Source organism: Capra hircus, chromosome 1, assembly GCF_001704415.2.
Source record: "Capra hircus breed San Clemente chromosome 1, ASM170441v1, whole genome shotgun sequence".
NCBI lineage: Eukaryota > Metazoa > Chordata > Mammalia > Artiodactyla > Bovidae > Capra > Capra hircus.
The window spans coordinates 69,319,129-69,344,275 of NC_030808.1; the positions used below are offsets into that span (position 1 = coordinate 69,319,129).

The 25,147-nt window shown below is 46.0% G+C and overlaps 1 protein-coding gene across 1 annotated transcript in view; it reads right to left on the bottom strand.

Moving 5' to 3' along the window:
• Positions 1-25,147, bottom strand: part of SLC12A8 (solute carrier family 12 member 8) — a 142,618-nt gene that overhangs the window by 29,907 nt on the left and 87,564 nt on the right. The window contains exons 6-8 of the mRNA XM_018045881.1: positions 13,695-13,782; positions 12,053-12,140; positions 3,391-3,537 (exon numbers count right to left, since the gene is read on the bottom strand). Coding sequence (XP_017901370.1) covers positions 3,391-3,537; positions 12,053-12,140; positions 13,695-13,782 — 323 coding nt within the window. The remainder of the gene's footprint in view (positions 1-3,390; positions 3,538-12,052; positions 12,141-13,694; positions 13,783-25,147) is intronic.

The window sequence follows — 25,147 nt, forward strand, 5'->3', positions numbered from 1 at the left end:
CCTTCACAGGATGGAGGTAGCAAAGTCATCATTGGCCTGAGTCTCTGAGGATCAGAGGCCCTATTGATCTGAAACACCTTCCCTAGAATCCACAGTAAATTTTTTTTTTTAAGGAGTAAAGATACATTTCATTGTTTTTGAAAATTACATTTTGGGTATACTTACTACAGCTATTTGCATGCTGCTGAACTGCTGCTGCTAAGTCGCTTCCGTCATGCCCAACTTTGTGTGACCCCATAGACAGCAGCCCACCAGGGTCCCCTGTCCCTGGGATTCTCCAGGGAAGAACACTGGAGTGGGTTGCCATTTCCTTCTCCAATGCATGCAAGTGAAAAGTGAAAGTGAAGACACTCAGTCACGTCCGACTCCTAGCAACTCCATGGGCTGCAGCCCACCAGGCTCCTCCGTCCGTGGGATTCTCCAGGAAAGAGTACTGGAGTGGGTGAGCTATTTAGCACACTCTAACAATAAAACTATAAAAAATAAAGTAAATTGTCAAAAACTAATGAAATAAAAGGAGGGTCTGAAATAAGTGGAATGAGGTCTTAGATAAACTGTAGAATATGCTAGTGATCCAGGAAGGACTTAGATAAGGGTGGGTTGTAATGTGATAAAACAGTCACACATGAAATTCTGTTACCAAAACACAGCACAAAAAAAGTCAAGTCACAGAATGGGAAAAGATATTTGTTAACACATGTAACTGACAAAGAGCAATTCAGAATGTACAAGAATCCCTACAAAATAATTAGAAGACAGACAACCCACTAAAGATAGGATGCAAAAGGATGTCTATTAAACATATGAAAGATGCCCAACCTCATCAGTAATCAGGGAAATGCAAATTAAGACTGTAGTGCTGCTGCTGCTAAGTCGCTTCAGTCGTGTCTGACTCTGTGCGACCCCATGGACGGCAGCCCACCAGGCTCCCCGATCCCTGAGATTCTCCAGGCAAGAACACTGGAGTGGGTTGCCATGTCCTTCTCCAATGCAGGAAAGTGAAAAGTGAAAGTGAAGTCGCTCAGTTGTCCGACTCTTCACGACCCCATGGACTGCAGCCCACCAGGTTCCTCAGTCCGTGGGATTTTCCAGGCAAGAGTACTGGAGTGGGTTGCCATTGCCTTCCCCAAGACTGTAGTGAGATACCATTAAACACCTACCAGATTGGCAAAAATTAAAACATCTGATAATATCAGGTATTGGCAAGAGCACAGAAGAATGGGAACACTTACCAACTGCTGACAGGAGTTTAAATTAACACAATTACTTTGGAGAAAGAGTTCAGTGTTATCTATGAAGCAAAGCTATACACAGCTTAACAACTGAGCAGTTCCACTAACAGGTCAGGAAGAACTCCACACATGAACCAGTCGACTACAAGAATGTTCACTGCACTGTCCATAACAGTCCCAAACAGGGACATACCATGACAGCAAGATTAGTAAAGAAACTGCAGCAAATGAGGAAATGCTATAGAGAGATGGTAATAAACAAGCCGCTGCTACCAGCAAAAACATGGATGAGTCACATAATGGTGCCTGAAAAGCATGCCATATTTATATGAAGTTTAAAAAGCAGGCAAAACTGAACTATTTTGTTTAGAGATACATATGGAGGAGGTAATCCAGAGCTGGCAAACCATGGTCCCTGGGCCAGATGTGGTCACCATCTGTTTATGTAAGCCCACAGGCTAAGGGCATGTCCCCTTGACCTCATGAGTCTCCTAGAGACCAGAACAGAGTCCTATAAAGCAAGGTCCTTGGCCCAGGTCTAACAGTCATGCTGGCTGCTGGAAGACAGGAACTTTCACACACTACTGGTAGAAATACAAAATGATACAGCTCCCATGGAAGGTGTTTTGGCAATATCTATTAATATTAAAATGCACTTACCCTTTGACCAGCAAACTCAATTAGGAAAATTGATCCTATAGATATATCTGTCTGCATATGTGTAAAATTGAATACACATACACACACACACACACACACACACACACACAGAGTATCCTCTGTAGCACTGTTCACTGGAAGCTGTACTATCTATAGGGAACATGATGGAAAAAGAATGAGAAAGTTATTTCTATATTCATATGAAAAGACAGATCTCCAAGCTATATTAAATGAAGAAAAGCAAGGCAAAGAACAACGTACACAGAACACTACCTCTTTACAGAGAAAGAAGGATTCATGAAAAACTAACAAAACCAGCTATGATAGGACGTGGCTACAGGTGATGAAGAAGTAGAAAGACTCGTGATGGAGCAAAAATTCTCAGGGTATCTTTTATTTTTAGTTTTGAGTCCTGTACACACATTTTCTTGGAGAAGGAAATGGCAACCCCCTCCAGTATTCTTGCCTGGAGAATTCCATGGACAGAGGAGCCTGGCCGGCTACAGTCCAGGGGCTCACAAAGAGTCAGATACAACTGGGCGACTGAACAACCCAACTACATATGTTACCTAATAAAAATTAATTAAAATAGAATACAAGGCACATACCACATGGAAGTTACTAGAGAGGATAGTCACTTGTCCTATCTGTCTACACTGACTGGTGGATAAGAAGCAGAGGAAGGTAAAGGGAGGGATTAAAGATGACTTGTACCTACATGGCATCAAACAAGAGTGGGGCAGGGGATGGGAGTGGGGTGGGGAGAAACCCTGTCGTGTTTCCACAAGATAGAAATCAACTACAGCTTGAAAGATGGGTTTGGGTGGACTCCGGGAGTTGGTGATGGACAGGGAGGCCTGGCATGCTGCGGTTCATGGGGTTGCAGAGTCGGACATGACTGAGCGACTGGACTGAACTGACTGACAGCTTGCAAAAGACATTATTGGAAAGTGGGGTTTCTCAGCTTCCTTCTTTTGTCACCCCTTCAGTTTTAGGAATGTCTCACTTGATTTGACTCGACCAAGTTGTATCAGTTAGGGTTAGGGCTATGAGGATTCACAGGGAGCCCAGAGATGAGAAGTGTGAGAGTTCAGCATAAAGTGACCCCAAGGGGAGGTGAATCTCCAGGGTACAGTTAGAGCTGCAAGGACCAGGTCCTCTCCTCACCAAGAGGTTCTTCCCTCTAGGCTAAACTTGGAGGAGCCAGAATTTATTTTTACTAAGGTTTGTGGCACTACTTCGCTCTGCTGTGGCAGGGTCCGTGGTGCTATTGTGACAGGTAACTAACCCAGTGCCAAAGTGCTCTGGGTGGCTATGACATGGACAGATGCTTTGTCCAGTGGCCCCAGACTAAAGAAGCCAGAGGATAGGGGTGCAGGCTTGTTTCTCCCTACCAGAACCAGACCAGCGGCTCTTATCAGAAAGATTTAAGCAATTCATTGGCCAACAGTCAGTTGGGCGGCAAAAATGTACATTTCTCAAAGAAAAGGTCACTCACCCCTTGCCCCAAACAGGCCAGCGCGGGGATCACTTTCTCCTGGGCGATGCATTGCAGGATCCGGGGGGCTCCATAGAGGCCTCCCATACAGGAGGCCAGGGATGAGATGTACAAGCCCAAAAGGAATAGGAAGCCCACTAGGGACACCTGTATGAGGAAGCAGTTTCATTACTCAACATCAGAATCTGCTTCTGCTCCCTTCTGCTCCCCTGGTACCCACCCACCCACACCCCATCTGATCATAAATCCTCCAGATTCGACATCTTAGATAAATTCCAAACACCTCAGATCCACCCCACCTCCTTGGCATTGCCACCATTTCAGTTTGACCCACCATCACTTCTTGTATGGACTACACAGAGCTTCTCAAATTGACTGTGTCTGATTCATCCAGTTCAGTTGCTCAGTCGTGTCCGACTCTGCAACCCCATGAATGGCAGATTCATCCAGAGTGCTTGTTAAAACACAGATTTTCTGGGTCTTACCTCACAGTTTCTTGATTCAGTAGGTCTGGTATATGGCCCAAATTTTGGATATCTAACAAGTGTGTGCATTCTCAGCTGCTTCAGTCATGTCTAACTCTGTGCCACCCTCTGGACTGTAGCCCACCAGGCACCTCTGTCCACGGGATCTTCCAGGCAAGAATACTGGAGTGGGTAGCCATTCCCTTCTCCATGGTCTAACAAGGGCCCAGGTGATACTGATGCTGATGGCCTGGAGACTATCCTTTGCGAACTACTGACAGCAACAATGCTAAGGGCTAAGTTCTGTCCCCAGGCCTCTGCCAGCATGACCTACATGCACAATGGTCATAATGAATGCCCCTGCCATAAAAATATCAATGGCTCCCCAATGCCCTGCCATACCTGGCCCTTCTTGGTCTGTGACACTTCCAACCCCACACTCTGCACACTCAGAATGCATCAGCATGATTTCTCTGCTTGCTGGAACCCTCTGTCCATATCCCTAAGCCACTCACTGTCTGTCTCTTAAACTCCCAATTGTGCTTCAAGACTCAGCATAAACTTCCCCTCCTCCATGAGCCCACCCGCCAGCCCCTGACATGAGTGGGCGCTCCTCAGGGCTCTGCTGCACCTCAGTGTGAGGCTGGGGAGCACCAGACACACACTATTTCCTCCACTGGCTTCACTTCCATGGGGCTCCTGTTTAGTTCATCCTGGTCCACTTGGTGCCAATACAGAGATGTAAGTGTTAAGTGAGAGAGTGAGATCCACATAGCCCACAAGGCACCAGCAGATAGGAGAGAGGGCAGAGTTGCTCTGCTTGGTGTCCCCTTGCAAAGATCAGTGCTGCTGGTGTGCAGCTGTGTCCCACACTGTCTGTCATGAGCCCCTGAGCCCACAGCCCCCTCCTGAGCTGAACTTCATCTACACCCACAGGAAAGTCTCTCCCTTTTCTTAAGTATTTGAGGTGCCATTTCCTTTCTATTGATATTTTACTTTAGGCAAATGGCCTGAACCGTGTATTTTAAGCGCTCATTTGTCCAGCTGTTATAGCTGCATTAGATTTCATTTTCCATTTTGTCCCTTATACCCTTCTCCATGAAGACGTTCCTCACCCTAGTTTTTACTCCTTGCTTTAACAACGCATCAAGCTATACTGAACACTGGACATAAACTAGCACCAAAAATCTGTATCAGCCAGGATTCTTGACAGGAAATATTTTTTAAGCATGTGTTTATAGGATACTGGAGGGTCACAGAATCATCAGAAGGCTGAAAGATGAGGCTTGGAAAAAGGCAAGACCCAAAGCTAGCAGCACATTCAAATTCCTGAACAGGAGCAGTCTGATCAAGATGCTACCAGCACCTGCTGCCCCAAAGATGAATTCTCACCACCACCTTACCTTTGCATCATTCATGACATTTGAAGCATCTGGGGGGCCCAGCCTAAGTCACACGCCCTACCAGGGGCACAAAGGGACAGGCAAGCAAGAGTCTGGTCATTTGGGGGTCCTATAATAATAAATGGGGATCACTCCCTTCAAGACCTCACATAGGTGAATAACCCTCAAACAGTTAGGGAGGTCAGAAGTTTTGTGGATAAGCCTAAGGTCCACTAAAGAGCCTACCTTTTGCTTAATTCAGTGTGGATTAGTTCTCCTTAAATGCATTCAGTTCAGTTCAGTCACTCAGTTGTGTCCGACTCTTTGTGATCCCATGAATTGCAGCACGCCAGGCCTCCCTGTCCATCACCAACTCCCAGAGTTCACTGAGATTCACGTCCATCGAGTCAGTGGTGCCATCCAGCCATCTCATCCTCTGTCGTCTCCTTCTCCTCCTGCCCCCAATCCCTCCCAGCATCAGACTCTTTTCCAATGAGTCAACTCTTCTCATGAGGTGACCGAAGTACTGGAGTTTCAGCTTTAGCATCAGTCCTTCCAAAGAAATCCCAGGGCTGATCTCCTTCAGAATGGACTGGTTGGATCTCCTTGCAGTCCAAGGGACTCTCAAGAGTCTTCTCCAACAGCACAGTTCAAAAGCATCAATTCTTCGGCACTCAGCCTTCTTCACAGTCCAACTCTCACATCCATACATGACCACTGGAAAAACCATAACCTTGACTAGACGGACCTTAGTCGGCAAAGTAATGTCTCTGCTTTTGAATATGCTATCTAGGTTGGTCATAACTTTTCTTCCAAGAAGTAAGCGTCTTTTAATTTCATGGCTGCAGTCACCATCTGCAGTGATTTTGGAGCCCCCAAAAGTAAAGTCTGACACTGTTTCCACTGTTTTCCCACTTCATCTTTATCCCCAATGAATCTCCCTTCTTTTCTTCAGTGTCATGAATTTACACCTACCCCACCCTACTCTATTTACCACTTTATTACTAGAAGAAATTAATGTCATATGAAATTCCCTCACTTTATTTGTCTACTCTAATGGCAGGTCATCTACCCTGTGGTTAATTACACTCATGGCCCCTCTTGGCAGCATACCATAAGCTTCTAAGTCTCCTGCATCTTGGACCTCTGGCACAGAGCATTCAGCAAGTACTGTTGGCTGGAGTAATAAGGCTTCACAACTCCACTGTAATTGGTGCCCTGGATGTCTTACAAAATTGTTAGATACACTAGTCCCAGTATCAAACCCCTGATTCATTCTGAGATGCAATCATTCATCTATAGCCTTTGTTTCTGCCTTCTGTTGACTTTTTTTTTAAAAAAGGACTCTGTAATAAAATTTTATCAAAAGCTTTTTGAAAATCTGACCCAGTAGTCCTCCAGTCTGATTATACACACAAGTCACCCCGAGATTCTGCTATAATTGTTACAGAGTGGGACTCAGATGTGGTTGATTTTTCCAAAAGCCCTCCAGGTGATTCTAAGGTGTAGTCATGGTGAAAGCCACTGGGCATGGTTCCCTATCTTCAATGCATACTCCCCTTAGAGAATTCTCCATCACTGGCAGGCATGGTATCTCCTTGCAGAAAGTACTGTGAAGAAGGCTGAGCGCTGAAGAATTGATGCTTTCGAACTGTGGTGTTGGAGAAGACTCTTGAAAGTCCCTTGGACTGCAAGGAGATCCAACCAGTCCATTCTGAAGGAGATCAGCCTTGGGATTTCTTTGGAAGGAATGATGCTAAAGCTGAAACTCCTGTATTTTGGCCACCTCATGTGAAGAGTTGACTCATTGGAAAAGACTCTGATGCTGGGAGGGATTGGGGGCAGGAGGAGAAGGGGACAACAGAGGATGAGATGGCTGGATGGCATCACTGACTCGATGGACGTGAATCTGAGTGAACTCCGGGAGTTGGTGATGGACAGGGAGGCCTGGTGTGCTGCGATTCATGGGGTCACAAAGAGTTGGACACGACTGAGCGACTGAACTGAACTGAATCCAACAGGTTACATACATTTGAGTGTAAAAAGTTCTTTTCCATGTATATATAGCCTATCCATTTACAGTGAACGTGAGTGGGAAGGAGATGGGCCAGGCTGGTGTGCTTCAGTGTTGGAAGTAACCTCGGGAACTTAGGGAGAATCTGGCAACATGTGGCCGGATACAGTGACCTCCATCTCAGCCAGCCTTCCCACTCACACTCCCTAGGACTGCTGCAGAGCCCTGGGGCCAAGGACCAGAGGGATGACCATCTAGGTGTAGGAAGCTTTGTCCGGTTTGTCAACTGCATTTAAATGGACTGTCCATTTGCCACTCTTTTATGTAAAACTGTTATTCAACCAGTTTTCTGAAAAAGAAACGAAACGTTGGCCCTTGTGGTTGAATGTAACAACTCCATTCTCTCTCTCCCCCACCTGAGTCCTGCCCCTTCCTTGTCACCCATCTGCCCTTGTGGGGAGCACTGAGGACAGCTTAGATACCTGGCATAGAGCAGAGCTCTACAGGTACGGCAGTGAGCTCCATGGCTCTGCTCCAAGCCTTGTAGAATTTAATCATTCCTTTATTTATCTGGGACTGTAAACTTAACTACCTGTGCCAGTAAAGGTAGAAGTGAGAATTTTTTTGTGCAGATATGTGTCAACAGTTCTTTAGGAAAACCCAAAAGGTACCCTTCTATCATCTACCTGTGTGAGTCATCACAAAATGCTGTCTTTCTAATATATTACCTGGGGTGTGAACTACCCTTATTTCTTTTTCCATAGCTACTGATGAAAAGCATTAACTTGTCTCTCTGTTCCTGGTACTTGATCCCAGCTCCCATGGGAACTCCAGCCACTGAAAGATCCTGCCAACCCACTGGCCACTCCCTTCTCTTGAAGAATTTGGTTTAATAAGGTCATTTCCAAAGTACTCATTCTGCCTCGTCCAATTCCTGTGGCCCTTTGACATGACTGAGGAGTACATCCTGACACCTTTACCCCTTTACAATCCCAAGCAGTTCCCTCTTTCTGCAGACATGAGTTTTCTCATACTGTCCTCATTCCACAAGGTGACCAACATCTCCACTTTCAACCAAAGGTTTTCTCTCACGTGATAGCCACTTTCCCCAAGGAAACATGTGGGCTTCCCTTGTAGCTCAGCTGGTAAAGAATCCGCCTACAATACAGGAGACCCGGGTTCAATTTCTGGGTTGGGAAGATTCCCTGGAGAAGGAAATGGCAACCCACTCCAGGATTCTTGCCTGGAGAATCTCATGGACTGTAGCCTGCCAGGCTCCTCTGTCCATGGAATCGCAAAGGTCGGACACGACTTAGCGACTAAACCACCACCACAAGGAAACATGGTTGACTTCACTTCCTGAGAGGCAGAGCTGTGTCCAGGAGAGAGAGCAGAGGACAGGCAGGCGGGGCTGGGTGGCTGTGCTGGGCCAGGCTCGCCCCCAGCTGCGAGCCCTGCCTCACTCCAAATGCAGCTCGTGAACGTGGGAATCGTGACTGCCAAATCCGAGGGTGATGAGAGTGTTCCCTGTGCCACGGCTCATTTTTCACAGGCATGCTTTGAAGATACTCCTCCTATTAATCTGTTCTTATTCTGCTAGTTAGCAAGCTCCAGGGCTCCTAAAATATATGGTCTTTTTGATGTGTAATAAACACTTCTTGGGCTTCATATAAGTTTATTGTAAAGCAATCAGTCTATTTCATTTTAGCCCTACTAATATCTGCTGTTTATACACTTCCTTTTTCTATAACTGAATAATATTGAGATGGACACTTTGGGGGCTTTTCCTATTCAGTTTAACATGTGGATTAATAGGGGAAACAGTGTCCCCACCTGAAAATGTGTACTGTCTGTAAAGGTACCCCCATAGGAGAATATCTGTGTCTGGTCACTCAATTCTGACCAACTCTTTGCGACCCCATGGACTGTAGCCCACTAAGCTCCTCTGTCCATGGAATTTTCCAGGCAAGAATAGTGGAGTGGCCTGCCATTTCCTACTCCAGGGGATCTTTCCAACCCAGGGATCAAACCCACATCTCTTGTTCCTGCATTAGGAAGTGGATTCTTTACCACTAGCGCCACCTGGGAAGCCCCTAAGAGTGTGTAGGGGAATCAAAATGTAGTAAGCATCAACCACACACCAGGGATTGCGTCTCACAAAGATGACCTCAGAGTCACTGCGACATAGTCAAGATTTTTAGAAAGCTTAACACCCGACAGCCAGGGAAAAGTTCCTCTGGGGTAGGGATATAACGTGAAAAGAAACTTCTGAGAGGAACCATGGGCTGGGAAGCCAAATACTTAGAAATAGATCAGAGGAGCGGCAGGAAACCCAGAAAGAAACAGAGGACTGACCAGCTGCAGGTCAGTGGAAAGGAATCCAGGGCAGCCGGCAGCCGCCGAGGACAACTGTTCTGGCAGAAAAGGCCTGAGAGGAAGAGAAGGAGGTGCTCAGAGGTGCTCGCTTCCTTAGGAGGAGAGTCAAGGGCAGAGGCCACAGGTCTGGGCCCAGGCGAGACCCTCAGGGCACACAAACCAGGAGGAAGAGCCCTTGCTTTCTTGGGGCCCAGGAGAGCTCAGAGATGGGCCAACTCAGGACCAGGCCACAGCTAAGACAGGGGACAGAGTGGGGGGATGAACAGTTTATTAAACACCACATCAGGGTGGCAGGGTACTGCACCAGCCAGCCTCTCAGACACCCTTCCCTCCTCCAGGTGCCGAGAGTGCAGCTGCCTGTGGCCCAACTTACTCCCTAAGTGTAGTCCCTGCTGCTGCAGCCCAGTCAGTGCCAAGGAGGGCAAGAAGGAAAACTCAGGATTTGTGGCTTTCAGGGGGAATCTCACTTGGTCCTCTTTTTGTGGGACCCCAGGGCGGAGTGGGGTGGGCAGCACACCAGGGAGTCGCTATTGCAGAGTTGCTCTGAGGGGTTCTGTCCCTGTTCCCGCACTTGTGGCGCCGGCCTTTGATTGCTACTGACAGCCAAGGATACTATCTTTTCTTTCTTGCACAGGCTTTACAACTGCCTGTTCCGGGAAACAGTCTTCTGTCTTCTCCAAACCCCATTTTCCACCTCTCACCTGCTGTGTGCATAGTGACCTGCCTGCATGCTGCCGCCAGGCAGGGTTTATCAGGTGCCCCAGCCACCAGCGAAGTGCGGGCCTGCCTGTCTCACTGCCTTTCAAATGAGTCCCCCACCCCCAACCTCCACGTATAAGTCTATTATTAGAGGTAGAATCTCCACCCTGAAGTCTCCCCGGGGCTGCTGGTGAAAGCTGTTCTTACTCTCTTATTTGTGGACTTCCTGGGACACGTGCTGCCCCGTCACGCACACCTATTCTTAGCTTCCCTGCAAAACAGGGGAAGGAATGGAGAGAGGGGCCCTGCCCAGGGGATCATTTGACTTTTCATCCAGATCAGAGTCTCTGATGGTTGAAAGGGCCTCTGTGGGGGAATCCACAAGAAAGAACCGGCTTAAGAAGGGGCAGAGCTTGCTGGCATGGTGTGGACAGCAGCTGGCCACTCCCTCAGTCCAGGCCCAGCTACTCCCGGAGGCCTTTAGTCGCTCTAACGGAGCCCAGCTTTTCATTCCACAGTTAGAGAAGAGGCCCCTGGGAGATGAGACGTGAGACGGCAGCAGCAAGCACAGACATATAAATGAGGGGCCCTGACTCCTTCCTTGAGAGTAAACCCTGCTCACCTGGGGGGTCTGAGACCTGGGAGGTGGATGTCAGTGCTCTCACTCCCTGAACTGCTCCCCCTTGCAAACCTTCTTGCAAGGTAAGGCCAAGACACCTTCCCACCCCCAAAAATAAATATCACCTTGACACTGGCGTCTACACACCTGAAAAAGAAACCCGCACTAATGTGAAAAGCAAGCCCAAACACAGATCTAAAATGTAAGTTCAGTGCTGCCAGCCCTAGGCTGCCCCAAGCAGCACCCCTCTATGTACCCGCAAGGCAGCTTTGCAAAGCCTCACACCAGAGAAAAAGGTGCTTTTTCCGCAATAAGAGCAAAGATACTCAGGAGTTAACTGAGTAAGGACACCTCCCTGGCCTGGCGCGTCTTTCTGATACATGACGGGAATCTCAGGGTCCACTTTCCCCCAGGGAACTTAAGGGAAGACAGGAGTTTTGGGGGATTTCCAGCGAAATGTCTGGAAGTCTTAGTCTCCTGGGTTCTAGAGATGCCAAGTGAGAGTCCTTGACTGTCACATGACCTCCAGCCTGTTCAGAGGCTGTGGAACATGAGGACTTGGCTAAACATCTTCAGGCCAGTGTAGTGCTCAGGAAAACAAAGATGCAGTATCCAAATCCATCAGGCCATCCCCTGGGGAGCCCGAGAGGACAAGGGGCCTCCGACCCTGCCTCCCACCACCCCTCACCTTGGCGCTGGGCTTCCTGCCCTCTTTTCTGTTCATCAGCCTCCTCCTTATCGGTTTCTTGTGAGTAGCTTTCTGCTCACAGTGGAAGGGAGGCTATTGGCAATAATGAAGGATTGTTGGAGCTGGGGATCTCAGGTGACCAGATTCTTTGTTTCTGCTCTGATTTTTGACATGTAGGGTTGCCTGTGTCCCCATTATTTAGCACCTGCATGCATGTGTCTTCTCTGATGTGGTTACCCAGGTCTAGGGATACATATGAAGGACCTGTACCTTTCCCATGGTTTGGGCTGTTGTACTGTAGTCCTGGGCCGGCGACTACACGGATTCCCCATCCAGGATACAAAGGGGAGGCAGCCATTGCTGCTCAGAGCTGATCAACGACCTGCCGCCTGAGCCCACCAGGCTGCAGGACTCACCCACCTTTTCCGCTATCAGGAAGTCATAGCGAAGGGCCTCTCGGGTGCAGATGGCGCCGAGCAGGAAGACAAAGACGATGTATAGAAACCACCTGCAAGAAACCCAAGAGCAGAACGGGGCTGCCACCCGACATCACTCAACCCCGTCCCACTCCACCCTTCTCAGCCTGAGGGCTCCCCCAGGGAACTGTCCCCAAGAACAGAGAATGGCCATCACGAAGGCTCCCCAGATTGTCTGGGGGCACTGCCAGTACTCTTGTCTCCTCTAGCATATTTCATATAAATATATATAAACATATCATTTCACATAAACATGTAGAAATGTATCATTTGCCTCTTATGGAGGAAAACACACAGAGGTTTTCTAGGGTGGGGAGCAGCCCAGCTGGCCAGGATGCAGGCCACGGCTGACTGGCAGGTCTGCACCCCATCCTCCTGCAGCAGAACAAGCCGATGAGCTGTCAGGCCTCGGAGTCCCGCTGTTCCCTGGCCCCCAGGTGACAGAGAGCCAAGCCGAGTGTGAAAGGCCAGCAGTGACCTGGCTCTGCCCTCAGAAGCCCTGTGACCTCGATGAACTCACATGAACCCAGTGGCCTCATTCCCGTCTGGACAGTAGGAGGATGGGCCAAAGGCTCCTCCTGGGACCTCCCAGCTGTGACCAAAAATGAGGCAGGGCTCTTTCCTTTCCTTCTGGACACACTCCCTTATCTTTGTCAGCCTCATTTTCCTCCCAGAGAGATCACCTTATTTAGCACAAAATAGACAAGTGCTATATGCCTGGCTAGGAGCCACAGTGCCATTACAACAAGCTAAAGCAAACTCAGCAATGATGAAGAGGTGTATTCATATATTTTTGAAACATCACGGTTAAAATAATGCAGGTACTTTAATCCTTGTCATGTCTGGGATTTCATTACCTTTCACATCTACCCAGTGAAGGCAGAGGAGCTTCTTCCCATAGTACAGAGAGAAAACAGAGATTCTAGGTCAGAATCAGACCCAAGGCACCCAGCTTGCTCACATGGGTGGCACAGTGTGAACTAACACAGGGAAGTCTGGCAGCCTTGGGGCAGCACTGGGGAGGCAAGCTGGGAGAAGAGGAGAATCAGCCTCTGAGTTCCTACTGTGCGCCATTACATACAGCATCTCCTCCACAATCTACAGGACACATGTGTTCTCATTAACCCCATTTTACAGAGATGAAAATGGAGGCTCAGAAGGTTAACTGTCTGAAGTCCCCCAGACAATCAGTGGAGGGGAGTAGTATGCAAATCTTATTTTGTCTGCAAAACTCTTCCTTTTTATATTCCCTGCAATGGTCCTGGAAACTCAATGGTTACAAAACGTCCAAGTTCAAAATGGGGGTGGGGAAGGGGAGGGGCAGGAGGCTGAGGGAAAAGGAAAAAAGGAGTCTACCTTCTTAACGACCCCCTTCCTTACTGCATTCCCAGGCGGGGGGGATGAAAGGGCGAGCATCTAAACCCACCAGACATGAATTTTCCAGCTGGCTGAGTGTTAAAAGGAGGATTGGAATATAGAATAGATTGGTCACATACAGGGCACTCTTAGAACAAAAGGAGCAATCGCCTCTTTTGCCTGGGGTTTTCTCTCCCTCTCTCCAGCTGATTGCCACAAGGGGAACTTACGAGATGCCAACGGCTACTAGGGAGCCCAGGGGGATGCTGGCAGCAGGCTCCCTGAGGTCGCCCCCCATGTTGAAACCGGCCATGACTCCTGAAAGACACCCAGGCAGGAGAGAAGGGTGAGCAGCATCCTCCACACATCCCCTTCCCCTCCTCGGGGCCTCCCTGGAAGGGATCCTCGGGCATGCCCTCCCATCTGCGGCTCTGCAAATTGCACTTCTCAGTCTCCCCTGGCAACTGCGGAGGCATCCTCAAGGCGTGAAAGGGACTTTTGTGGGTTGGCTGATGCTCAGGAGGAGAGCTTGACTAGCGACAAAAGCATCTTATGGCCCAGTGCAAAGTAATGAGGGCTAGGGAGGTGGCGGTCAGGCCACACAAAGGTCCCAAGGCCACATGCTGAGCTCTGAGCTCTGCCTTCCAGCCGGACAACACCCAGGAGAGACTCAGCCTTAGCAAAGAACCCACCCCTGCCTGCTCAGCAGAGTTCTTTCCCTCTGCTATCCCCAGACTACATTGGGGTTCAGGGACCCCAGGGACACGTTTCATCCAATATTCAGAGTCAGCAGCCGTGTTCAAAGCTCCTGAGCTTCCAAAGGGCTCTAAACAGATTCCAACAAACCATCTTGATGCTGCCAACACTGAGTGGCGAGCTCCTCTTCACCGTGGACTCTATTTCTCATGAACACTCATGAGAAGCACGTAGTCATGATGGGAATGTCATCATTGTGGTCCAAACACACACAGGCAGGAAACCAACAAGACAGCGTATGCTGAACATGTGGATCCAGCCCACACACGCTCTGCAAGCCCATGGGGGTGGGTGCATTGTGAATGTGGTCTCGAAGGACGTTTTGCATGGGTTTGGGGAGAGGAATGGGTCCAAGTCCATCAATATGGATTTACGAACCCTTTGAACCTGACAGGGCCTGTATTAAGTGCTTTTCATGCTTTTTTTTTTTTTTTTTAAATCTCATTTAATCCTCAGAACAACCACATCAGAAAAGTAGAATTATTCCCCCCATTTTATAGACAAGGAAACTAGTGCTAAAAGAGGTAAATCAAAATAGCTTAAGGTCACACATTTAGTAAGTTGCAAAGCTAAGATTCAACCCTGGCCTGTGTGATTTGGAAAATTGCTCTCTTAACGCCTCTGCTATAACGCTTGAGGGAACTCAAGTGCAGTGGAGTAAAGTGAAAGTTTGGGCCCAGAAAGTTAAAGAGGAACTATTTCAAAGACTACCATGAATGCTGAACTAAGGCAGAGAACTGCACACATTTTGACTGAGCAGTTCCACTACTACGGTTGTATCCTAAGTAAACAGTCAAGGACATAAGTAAAGATGTATCCAAAAATGTTTATTAAAGCTTGTATATATAGAGTGGTGAAAATTATAAACAATATAATGTCTAAAAGTAGTGTGTGTGTGTTAGTCGTTTAGTCGTGTCTGACTCTTTGCAACCCCATGGACTGTGGCCCACAAGACTCCTCTGTCCATGGAATTCCCCAGGCAAGAACACTGGAGTGGGCTGCCATTTCCTTCCCCAGGGGATCTTCCCTACCCAGAGTTCAAACCCGGGTCTCTCGCACTGCAGGCAAATTCTCTACTATCTGAGCCACGTAGAGGACTGGCTAAATAAGTGATGATACATCTTTCAATATATACCAGCCCTCCAATAACATCAAGGATATGTTATGACATGAAAAGAGCAATTGTTTCCATTTCAGAGGCATATCTGAAAGCAGAACATACCGTATGATCTTATTGTGAAAAAAAAAACAAAAAAAAAAACCAGATAAATAGATGTGCAGAAAAATGAAAAAGGAACTAGAACATGTTCAAAACATTAATGTTATTTCTGGGTGATGGAAAAACAGATCATTTTTTATTTTATCGTTTATCTCTACTTTTTCAATTTTCTACAGTGATCATTGTGAAATAAGGGAGAAGTAATCCTTAAATGCTTTTTGTTTGTTTAAAATGGCATATAGGGCACATTTTCTTTATTCTCAGTCCTCTCCCTCCCAAGACCCTATTAAAAGGATAGTAAAAGGGGAAGATGGATGCATGCCTTAAAAAAAAGAGGGGGGAGCGATAAGTAGAGGAAAAGTTTCCACAAATGTCTGGAACATAGAAAATGGATAAAATGATACAGAGTACTAAAGGAAAAGAAGGAATAGAAAGGAAAAGAAAACCTTGGAATGCTTATCTAGAGGATCTAAATAAACTGCCCAAGGAAAACCAGGACCACTAGTATGGATGTTCACACCCCAGATGAAGCTCTCAAGAGCCAGACATGCCCACAAACGCACTGCTGTCAACTCTTCCTTGAAGGAAGAGCCCCATCCAGGAGACAGACCCCACACACCTCAGCAGGAGATCCATGCCAGCAACCAAAGGTCGTCAAGTGTATAACAAAAATCAACAACAAATACATAAACACATGCATGATAAAAACAGAACAAACTGGCCTGGAAGAAACATAAAAATAAGGACACAGAAGAAAATTTTGAAGAAAATCTAATTAGTAGCTCCATAAACATCCAAGAAGAATATTCTACCTATAAAGCAAGATGCTATTAAAAACAAAAAATAATCTAAGAACAAGAAAAAGACTTTTGGAAATTAAAAACATGATCACTAAAATTAAAAACACGATCACGTAAACTAAAAATGCAGTGGAATATCTAGAAGATAAAGTTAAGTAAATAATCCAGAATTTAGAACAGAAAGACAAAGGGGTAGAAATTTTGAGCAAAGAATAGGAGAAACAGAGAAGAAATCTTGGAGTTACAATATCCAACTAACAGGAGGTCCAGAAAGAAAGAACAGAGAAAATAAAATAAGCAGGTAAACAACAGAAATAAATGTCTTCACCCTGAAGAAGACACAAGCCTTCAGGTTGAAATATCCCATAAAGTAAACAACAAAAAGGCCCACACCTAAATGCATCATTGCGCAATTTTAGGAGAAATCCTAAATATTTTCAAAGATAAAAATTGAACAGTTACAAAGGAACAAAAATTAGACTGGCATCAGACTTCTCAACAGCAACAGTGAGTGCTAGAAAACAACGGAGCACTGATTTTTAAATTCTGTGGAAAAGCTATTTTGAAACTAGAGTTTTAGCCAGATTACCAATTAAGTGAAAGTTAAGCAAAGAAGGGCTCAGAAAATTTACCTCCCACACATCATTTCGGAGGAAGATACTAAAGCAAGGACTCCAGTAAAATGAGGATATAAGCTATGAAAGAGAAAAAGAGAAGATTCAGAAAGCAGTGGTGATAAGTCAGGAGTTAATAAAGTCCCAGATAATAGTTGTGCAGTTGTGCAGCAGAGAAACCAGCAGGGCCTGAAGCAGAAGAATGGAGACCCCAGTAGGGATGCTTCTGGATAGGAACTGGATTCAACACAAAGGACACTATGAATTATTTTAAAGATTTACTGACTGCATATTTTGGCAACAAGAGAAAACGCTTATTGAAACTCGAGGAGAAGTAAATAAGAAAGCCAACATGTAAATATGAAGGAAACTAAAATAGGACATGACTTTAAACAACTAATAAAAAAAAAGTCTTAAAGTTAATCCATTTAGCCATTATATCAGGAACATTCTCCCCTAAATAACACAAGGGCCACGTCAGATGCAGCCAAGGAAGTGGAATTCTAGCCCACCACTTGGCTCTTCAGTGAACCACAACCACACAGTCATAGACATAGCCCAGAGGACTTAACTTTAGCTGCAAAGTAGAATACAAATATTATCTACTTGACAAAGTAACATAAAGCTATAGCTAACAGCTAATCCGAAATGAAAAGAGAAAAGAGAACTAGAAAGAGGAAAGGCACTCATATTTTTGTTGTAGTAGTGTGCACCCACTACAGTACTCTTGCTTGGAAAATCCCAGGGACGGAGGAGCCTGATAGGCTGCCATCTCTGGGGTCGCACAGAGTCGGACATGACTGAAGCGGCTTAGCAGCAGCAGCAGTGTGGGAAACAAAAGTCCCAGGATCTTCACTCAGGACTGGCCGAATGTTACAAGCTTCAGTTAGTTTAATAAGAAAACCTGAAATGTGAGTTACCCATTAAATTTGTTAGGTCAATAAGGAAATGGCCAGCAAATATTTATATACCAGCTGCAATAAATTTAAAGTTAATGCTAGAATTTATTCTGTATTTTGTCATCATAAAGGGGAGTTTCTAAATGTTTGCTAAGAAGAGCAAAGAAATTTCCAAAAATATTCAACAGCTTGTCTTTGAAGTTCCAAAACCTGTTGACTTGTAAACTAAAGGCAAAAGAAAAAAGAAAAAAAAACTTTTTAAATAGAGAGGTTGTGTGTGTGTGTGTATGTGTGTGTGTGTGAAACTGTGTTTGTTCACTGCAAGTTGTAAATTACAGCTTTCATGAGATTTTCCTCTTTACCTGCTAGTCATCAACTTGTCATAGCTTCCCTGATATTGCTCTAAAACATAAATATAAAAGGATTATTCAGAATCCCTTAAAATCAGGGATTCCTTTAAGATAACTAACGCATTCCTTGTCAAAATACTTTACACATGAAATAAATATGACCCTAATACATTAATCTTAAAACATAACACAGAATATTAATTTTCCACACCAACAATAAGCAGTGAAGAGATATAGCCTAGGATGGATAACAGACTTAAACATATTATTTAAAGTTATAAAGATAATCAAAAAAGAACTAAAAATTAAAATATGACTATTAAAAATTGGGAAGTGGATAAAGGAACATGTAAGGAAGCTAAACCCTCTACATTTCTTATCATGGAGTGAATAAATTACATGTGACTTTGACTATCAAGTTATAGATATAAGCATGTACATGCAGGCTAAGTTACTTCACCTGTGTCCAACTCTTTGGGACCCTCTGGGCCATAACCCAGCAGGCTCTTCTGTTGATGGGATTCTTCAGGCAAGAATATGGGAGCAGGTTGCCATGCCCTCCTCCTGGCGATCTCCCCAGCTCAGGGATCCAACCCACGTCAGCTGCAGATCCCCCACTGCAGGCGGATTCTTGACCATTGAGCCACCAGGGAAGCTCAGGTATAGGCACATTGCTTGGTAATGCAGTTAGCTCCTGAAGTACTAAAAATGACTAAAAATGGTTGCCCCTATAGAGGGGTTCTTTGGGTGGTCAGGTTGGTGGAGGAGGGAGGGCAGGCTGAGAGACTACTGCTTTACGTTACAAGCACCTCTGCACTATATTTTTTATGTTTTAAATCACATACAGGTTTTATTTGGATCAAGAGAACAAGGCCGAGGACCTGCCTTACTCTGACCACAGCTCGTGGGACCATGTCCTTTGTTGCTAGAACAGTCTGACGGACAAGGCCAGCCGTGGCCAGATCTCCAGGTCTACCTGATACTCAGGCCCCACTAACTTCATCCATTAACACCTCCTCTTTCTGAACCTCCCACCTGCTGAGCCTCCGCCAAGGTTCTCACCCATCACCAGGTTTACCAGTGTCTTACCTGCCTGGCTCCCTACCTTCGGCAATGACTTCATTCTGCCCCCCAAGCCCCTGGCAGTGCTATGCCTATTCATTCAGCTTTGCAAGGTGACATACTGCTATGTATTCTTTGCCATTTTCATACCTCCTCTAGTTTGTCATGTCATTCTGTATGCCTTCCTTCAGATCATTTACAAAAGTCTAGAAATAAGGAGCCACAAGAACTCCATTGCCATAGGCGCTTCTGTCTAGGAAAGTGATTGATTAATCGTAATGACTTCCTGCTTCCAAAAAGGTTCTGTATTCATAACAAACAAACGCCCTTTTCTTCTCTCTCCACAATCCCTTGCACAGTGATGACCCTGCCTTTAATTAGAGGTCCCACTAGCTGGCCTGGTATGGGGCACGTGGGAATCCTGCTCAGTGGGCGCAGAAACGGCTGACACTGACACAGGCCACCCTCAGGAACGGGCCAGGCCCACACAGCCAGGAGGCGGGCTTTTGAGACAAAACAGGCAAGCCAGAAATCAGGGAGTCAGCACCATGAACACAGAATTCCCGAGGCAAGGAAAGGGCAGTAACACGCTCCAGACAGGAAGCCGCAGGGTGACTCCTGTGGGTGTGACTTCCGGGCACACCTGTTGGATTGGTTTGCACACCGTTACTCCCAGAATTTTGCCCTTGCACGACTACACAATTCTTGAGCAGATGATCTCTAGTTCTGCTGCTGCTGCTGCTGCTAAGTTGGTTCAGTCATGCCCAACTCTGTGCGACCCCACAGACGGCAGCCCACCAGGCTCCCCCGTCCCTGGGATTCTCCAGGCAAGAACACTGGAGTGGGTTGCCATTTCCTTCTCCAATGCATGAAAGTGAAAAGTAAAAGTGAAGTCGCTCAGTCATGTCCGACTCTGTGCAACCCCATGGACTGTAGCCCACCAGGGTCCTCCATCCACGGGATTTTCTAGGCAAGAGTACCGGAGTGGGGTTCCATTGCCTTCTCCGGATCTCTAGTTCTGGTGGACTATAAATGTCTTGCTTACCAGTTAGATCTAGAAAAGTTATTTTGATTTCATATTTCTCACCCATGCTTACGAGGTATTATAGAGATTCCCTAGTTACCTTTCTTTCTGTTTCTGCTACAATTTAAAAATATTATCAATGTTAGAGCTAGATTTAGGGGAGGAATAGTAGAATAGGTATTTCTCAGTGATATTTACAAATAATGCCCCCCTGAAAAAAGGTTCCACAGTTAGAAAACTTAACAGTGGGGAAAACCTTGATTAAACAAGATTAGAGATTCTTACTGCTGGACTTACCATACAACATTCTAATTTTCATTGTCCATTTCTAAGAAGAGAAATGTAGCACATACTATTTCCTAAAACTTATTTGACATTCAACACTTTTTTAAAAAAATGAAACACTTTAATCATTGGAAAACACGAAGTGTCCATTTTGTAATTCCTATTTGATCTTTATCCTCTTTTTGGCAGGCTTCCTAAAAATCTTTAAAGTGGCTATTTAGAATCAACAATTCTTAAAGCTGGAAAGTATCTTAGAGATCATCAGCTCTGGCCTTTTATTTCACAGATGAGGAAACTGAGGCCCCAAGAGGGGAAGCAATTTTATCATGTTTTCAAGCTAGCTGCTTACAAAACCAGCAGAACTCATTTTGAAGTTTCCTTAATTCAAGTCATGTTATTTCCTCCACATCATAGAATCTCTCCATTTCTTCCTAACACCCATGCTCTTTTTGGATTTTTCTTTTTAAAACAGAGTAACGGCATGATTAATTTGGGGCTACCGCCCCCACAGGAGTGCTGAACTTAGCTATAATCAGCACTACTTATAATCAGTTATAATCAGCACCACACATTGGTTTTCCTACAGCAATTTCCGTCACCAGTTCTGAATCACTAGTCTGTCCTGGTCCAGGGCATTTCCCCTCCTCGTTGGTCTTGAGCTGCCAGTTCCAGGAAGCAGTTAATTGCTTTACCCTAAACCACGTCCTCGCCCTATATCAGGATGACGATATGGGCTGATATCTTGTGACCACGTGACTTAGGTAACAGGTTTCATCATACCAGTAAAGGCTTCTGACTTGGTTTTCCATCCTAGTCCTGAGGCCTTTTACATCTCTTCACCGACTCAGCTTTCACATGTGATGGTATTGGTGTTGGCCATCACTTTACCAGCTTGAGCTGAGGAGGTTAAACCTCCAGCATCATCCAGACCTTTCTGGGCACTGCCATTAACCTCACAGTCTGGTTGTGTGGCACCAGGTGAACTGGGGGGTTTGGCTTGGCACTCTGGCTCAAATATCTGTGACAATAGACGTGGATGGTCAGGAGAGGAACTGATCCCTTAAACATCTCTAAAATCAGCTATTAATAAAAATAACCAGGATAAATGTCAATTAACCACTTACCAGCATCTGCAAAATAGTGGTCCTCTGTCTTTTCTTGCCTTCCCTTTCATCAACCATAGTGCACAGAGATCAAAGTCTTCACCTCTTGCCTATTATTTTAATCCCACTCCCACCCTATTATCTTTTTTTGATCCTGAAAATGAGCATTCTTAAGAAAACAAACAAAAAAAGGCTTCCCCAATGGCTCAATGGGTAAATAATTCACCTGCAATGCAGGGACGCAGGAGGTGCAGGTTTGATCCTGGGGTCGGTATAGTCAAAGTTACAGTTTTTCTAGTAGTCATGTATGGATATGAAAGTTGGACCATAAAGAACACTGAGCCCGAAGAATTGATGCTTTCAAATTGTAGTGCTGGAGAAGCCTCTTGAGAGTCCCTTGGACAGCAAGAAAATCAAACCAATCAGTCCTAAAGGAAATCAACCCTGAAGGGGCCTGATGTTGAAGCTCCAATACTTTGGCCACCTGATGTGAAGAGCTGACACACTGGAAAAGACCCTGATGCTGGGAAAGACTGAAGGCAGGAGGAGAAGGGAGCAACAGAGAACGAGAAGGTTGGATGGTATCACTGACTCAATGGACATGAGTTTGAGCAAACTTCGGGAGATGGTAAAGGACAAGGAAGGCTGGCATGCTGCAGTCCATGGTGTCACAGTCAGACACGACACAGTGACTGAACAACAAGGGAACAATGAAAAAAAAGAAGCCTGGGGCTTCTGGATAAAGCATTTGCATGCAATGCGGGAGACCGGGGTTCAATCCGTGGGTTGGGAAGATCCCCTGGAGAAGGCAATGGCACCCCACTCCAGTACTCTTGCCTGGAAAATCCCATGGACAGAGGAGCCTGGTAGGCTCCAGTTCCTGGGGTTGCAAAGAGTCAGACGTGACTGAGCGACTTCACTTTTCCCTTGTGGTCCAGTAGTTAAGAATCTGCCTGCCAGTGCATGGGACTTGGGTTCGATCCCCAGTCCAGGAAGATCCCACATGCCACAGGGTATCAAAGCCTGTGTACCACAAGTACTGAGGCCACATTCTAGCAGAGCCCTTGAGCTGCAGCTGTTGAGCCCACATGTGCTCGAGCCCATGCTCTACAAGAGAAGCCTGTGCACCACAACGAAGGACAGCCCCCACTTGCCACAACTAGAGAAAGCCCGCACACAGCAACAAAGACCCAGCACGGCCCAAAATAAACAATTTTTTTTTTTTTTAAGAAAAATGCCTAATCATTTTCTAGACTTTCCTGGTTTCTGTTGGTTGGTCATTAAAGAACTACTTACTCTTACTTTAGAAACCTTCAATTTTCCCTTTCCATTTAGATATTGTTTCTCTGTTGCCTTTTTTGTTTCTTTGTTAAAGTTCATAAATTTATTATTTTTCTTTTTCATTAAAGTAGAATATCCATGCACTAAAGTGACTTAACCTTATCTGCCGCCTTTTATTATTTGGAGGCAGTGTGGCTCTGAGCCCCAGTCTCCCCAGTTGCAAATGGGGATAAGATTATGTACCCTGCAGGACTGTTGTAAGCTAGAAAGAACATCTATAAGGCGCCTAGCACGGTGCCTGGCACCTAGTAGGTGCTAAATAAATGTCCACCTGGGGGCGGGGGCCTGGGATAAACTGGGAGATTAGGACTGACATATACACATTATTATCTATAAAATAGATGACTAATAAGAACCTGCTGCTTAGCACAGGGAACTCTATGGGGAAAGAATCTAAAAAAAAACAAGAAGAGTGGATATATGTATGTATGTATATGTATAACTGATGACGCACTTTGCTGTATACCTGTAACTCACACAACATTGTAAATCAACTATACCACAATAAAAAAATCTTTTTTGAATGTCCATTGGGGGAAGATGGGCTCCCTTCCGCTCTCAGAACTCCCCTGGGTTCCTAAGCACTCTGGCTGCCCCTCCTCACCTTCCACTTGATTGTCAAAATCCCACTCCTTCCCCACACCTGGCTGATTGGCTTGTTTAGCTGTTAAGGTAGGAATCTTTCATCCCTTCTTTGCTTTGTTCTTAGAGGCAGAACTAATCAGTGCTCTACCCTCGCAATGCCTTAGAGATGCTGCTGGGAAAGACTGTGTCGAATAATGGGACATTCAAATACTGGGATTCCAGCAGGATCTGTTGACTTCCGGGTAGAGTACAGCTCCAGACAAACGTGTGTCCTCTTTTCCAGCATCCTTGCCAAAGCATGTGGGAAGCAATGGGGCTCACCATTTTTTGTCGGGTGACCTTGGGAAATCACCTCTCTGTGTCATTGTTTCCTCATATGTAAGATGGATTAATAATAGAACCCATGGAAGGATACAGGTTCCATGGGGCCTAAAACTTTAAAAATACAAAGTTATGAATATGAAATGGAACTTCAGAACGAGGTCATGCAACCAAGGGGCCCTGAAACCCAGGCTCCATCAGCTTCATGGTGAGTCTGCATCTGATAGAAGCACTGGGGTCCTGATGAGGTCTAAACGAAAGACTGAAGTGTTCAGCACAGTGCCTGATGTGGCAGGCTATTGTGATGATAATTATCATAGACACTGTGATAATTTGATAAAATCATACATTCCATACGTGAAATTACAAAAATAAACATGCATGATAATTATAAAGCTCCCTTCCTTTCTCCTGTTCCTGCTCACAAGTCCATCAGAATGCAGGGGGTGAGTCCCCCTCAGACTGTCCTTGCTCAGGTTCTCTGCTCCTTAAAACAAGACCTCATTCCAGCCCAGCAGGTCCTTGTTCTCTCACCCACAAGAACACATACCTTAGGAGGAGGCCTGGGGGTACAATGAGGGAGAAGGAATGGAGATGTAGGCTGAGGGCAAAGCCAGCATGGATGCCTAGAGCTGAGGGTCCCGGAGACAGCCAGCCAATCTGGAAGAGCTCAGAAGATTCCAGAACTTCTCAGAGTGTGTGTATGTGTGTGGGGTGGGGAGAGATAGGATCAGGTCCAGGGAGGCCAAAGGATGTCACAGAAATAGCAGGGCTCCTGACCACAAAGGTAAGCGTGGACATTCTGGTAAAGGCTGCTGGTTTCCCACATACATTTTGATGCTGGGTGTGGTCAACCACAAGAGGCCCTTATCCCTTCCAGCAGGAGTCTGAAATTTGGGGACAAGGGTTACACAACTTCACACAATGGTATTTATCCCAGTGAATTTCCATTTTCTAGTTCCTCCATGTATTGTGGTCCCAGGTTCCCAGAGTGGCTGTGTGTGTGCATGAATAACTATAGGGAGAGGTGTTTGTTTTTCAGAGAAAGTGGTGGTATAGCTCAGAGAAGGAAAGTGCTTTGGGAAACTAAACGCAGAGTCTATTCCAAGGTCCCAGCCCCACCCTGCAGCCACCACCACAGGGTGTGGTGGAGTGCAGCGAGGAGGGCTGACTGAAGACCTCGCTTCCTAAACCCAGAGGAGCCACTGAAACCTAGGCTTCAGCTATTCTCCCCAGGAAGTCTCCCGCCCCCGGGGATAAAATCTAGAGTAACCTAAATAACATGTCACTGGTCAGAGATGAGGATGCAGGGTCGCGGGACTGG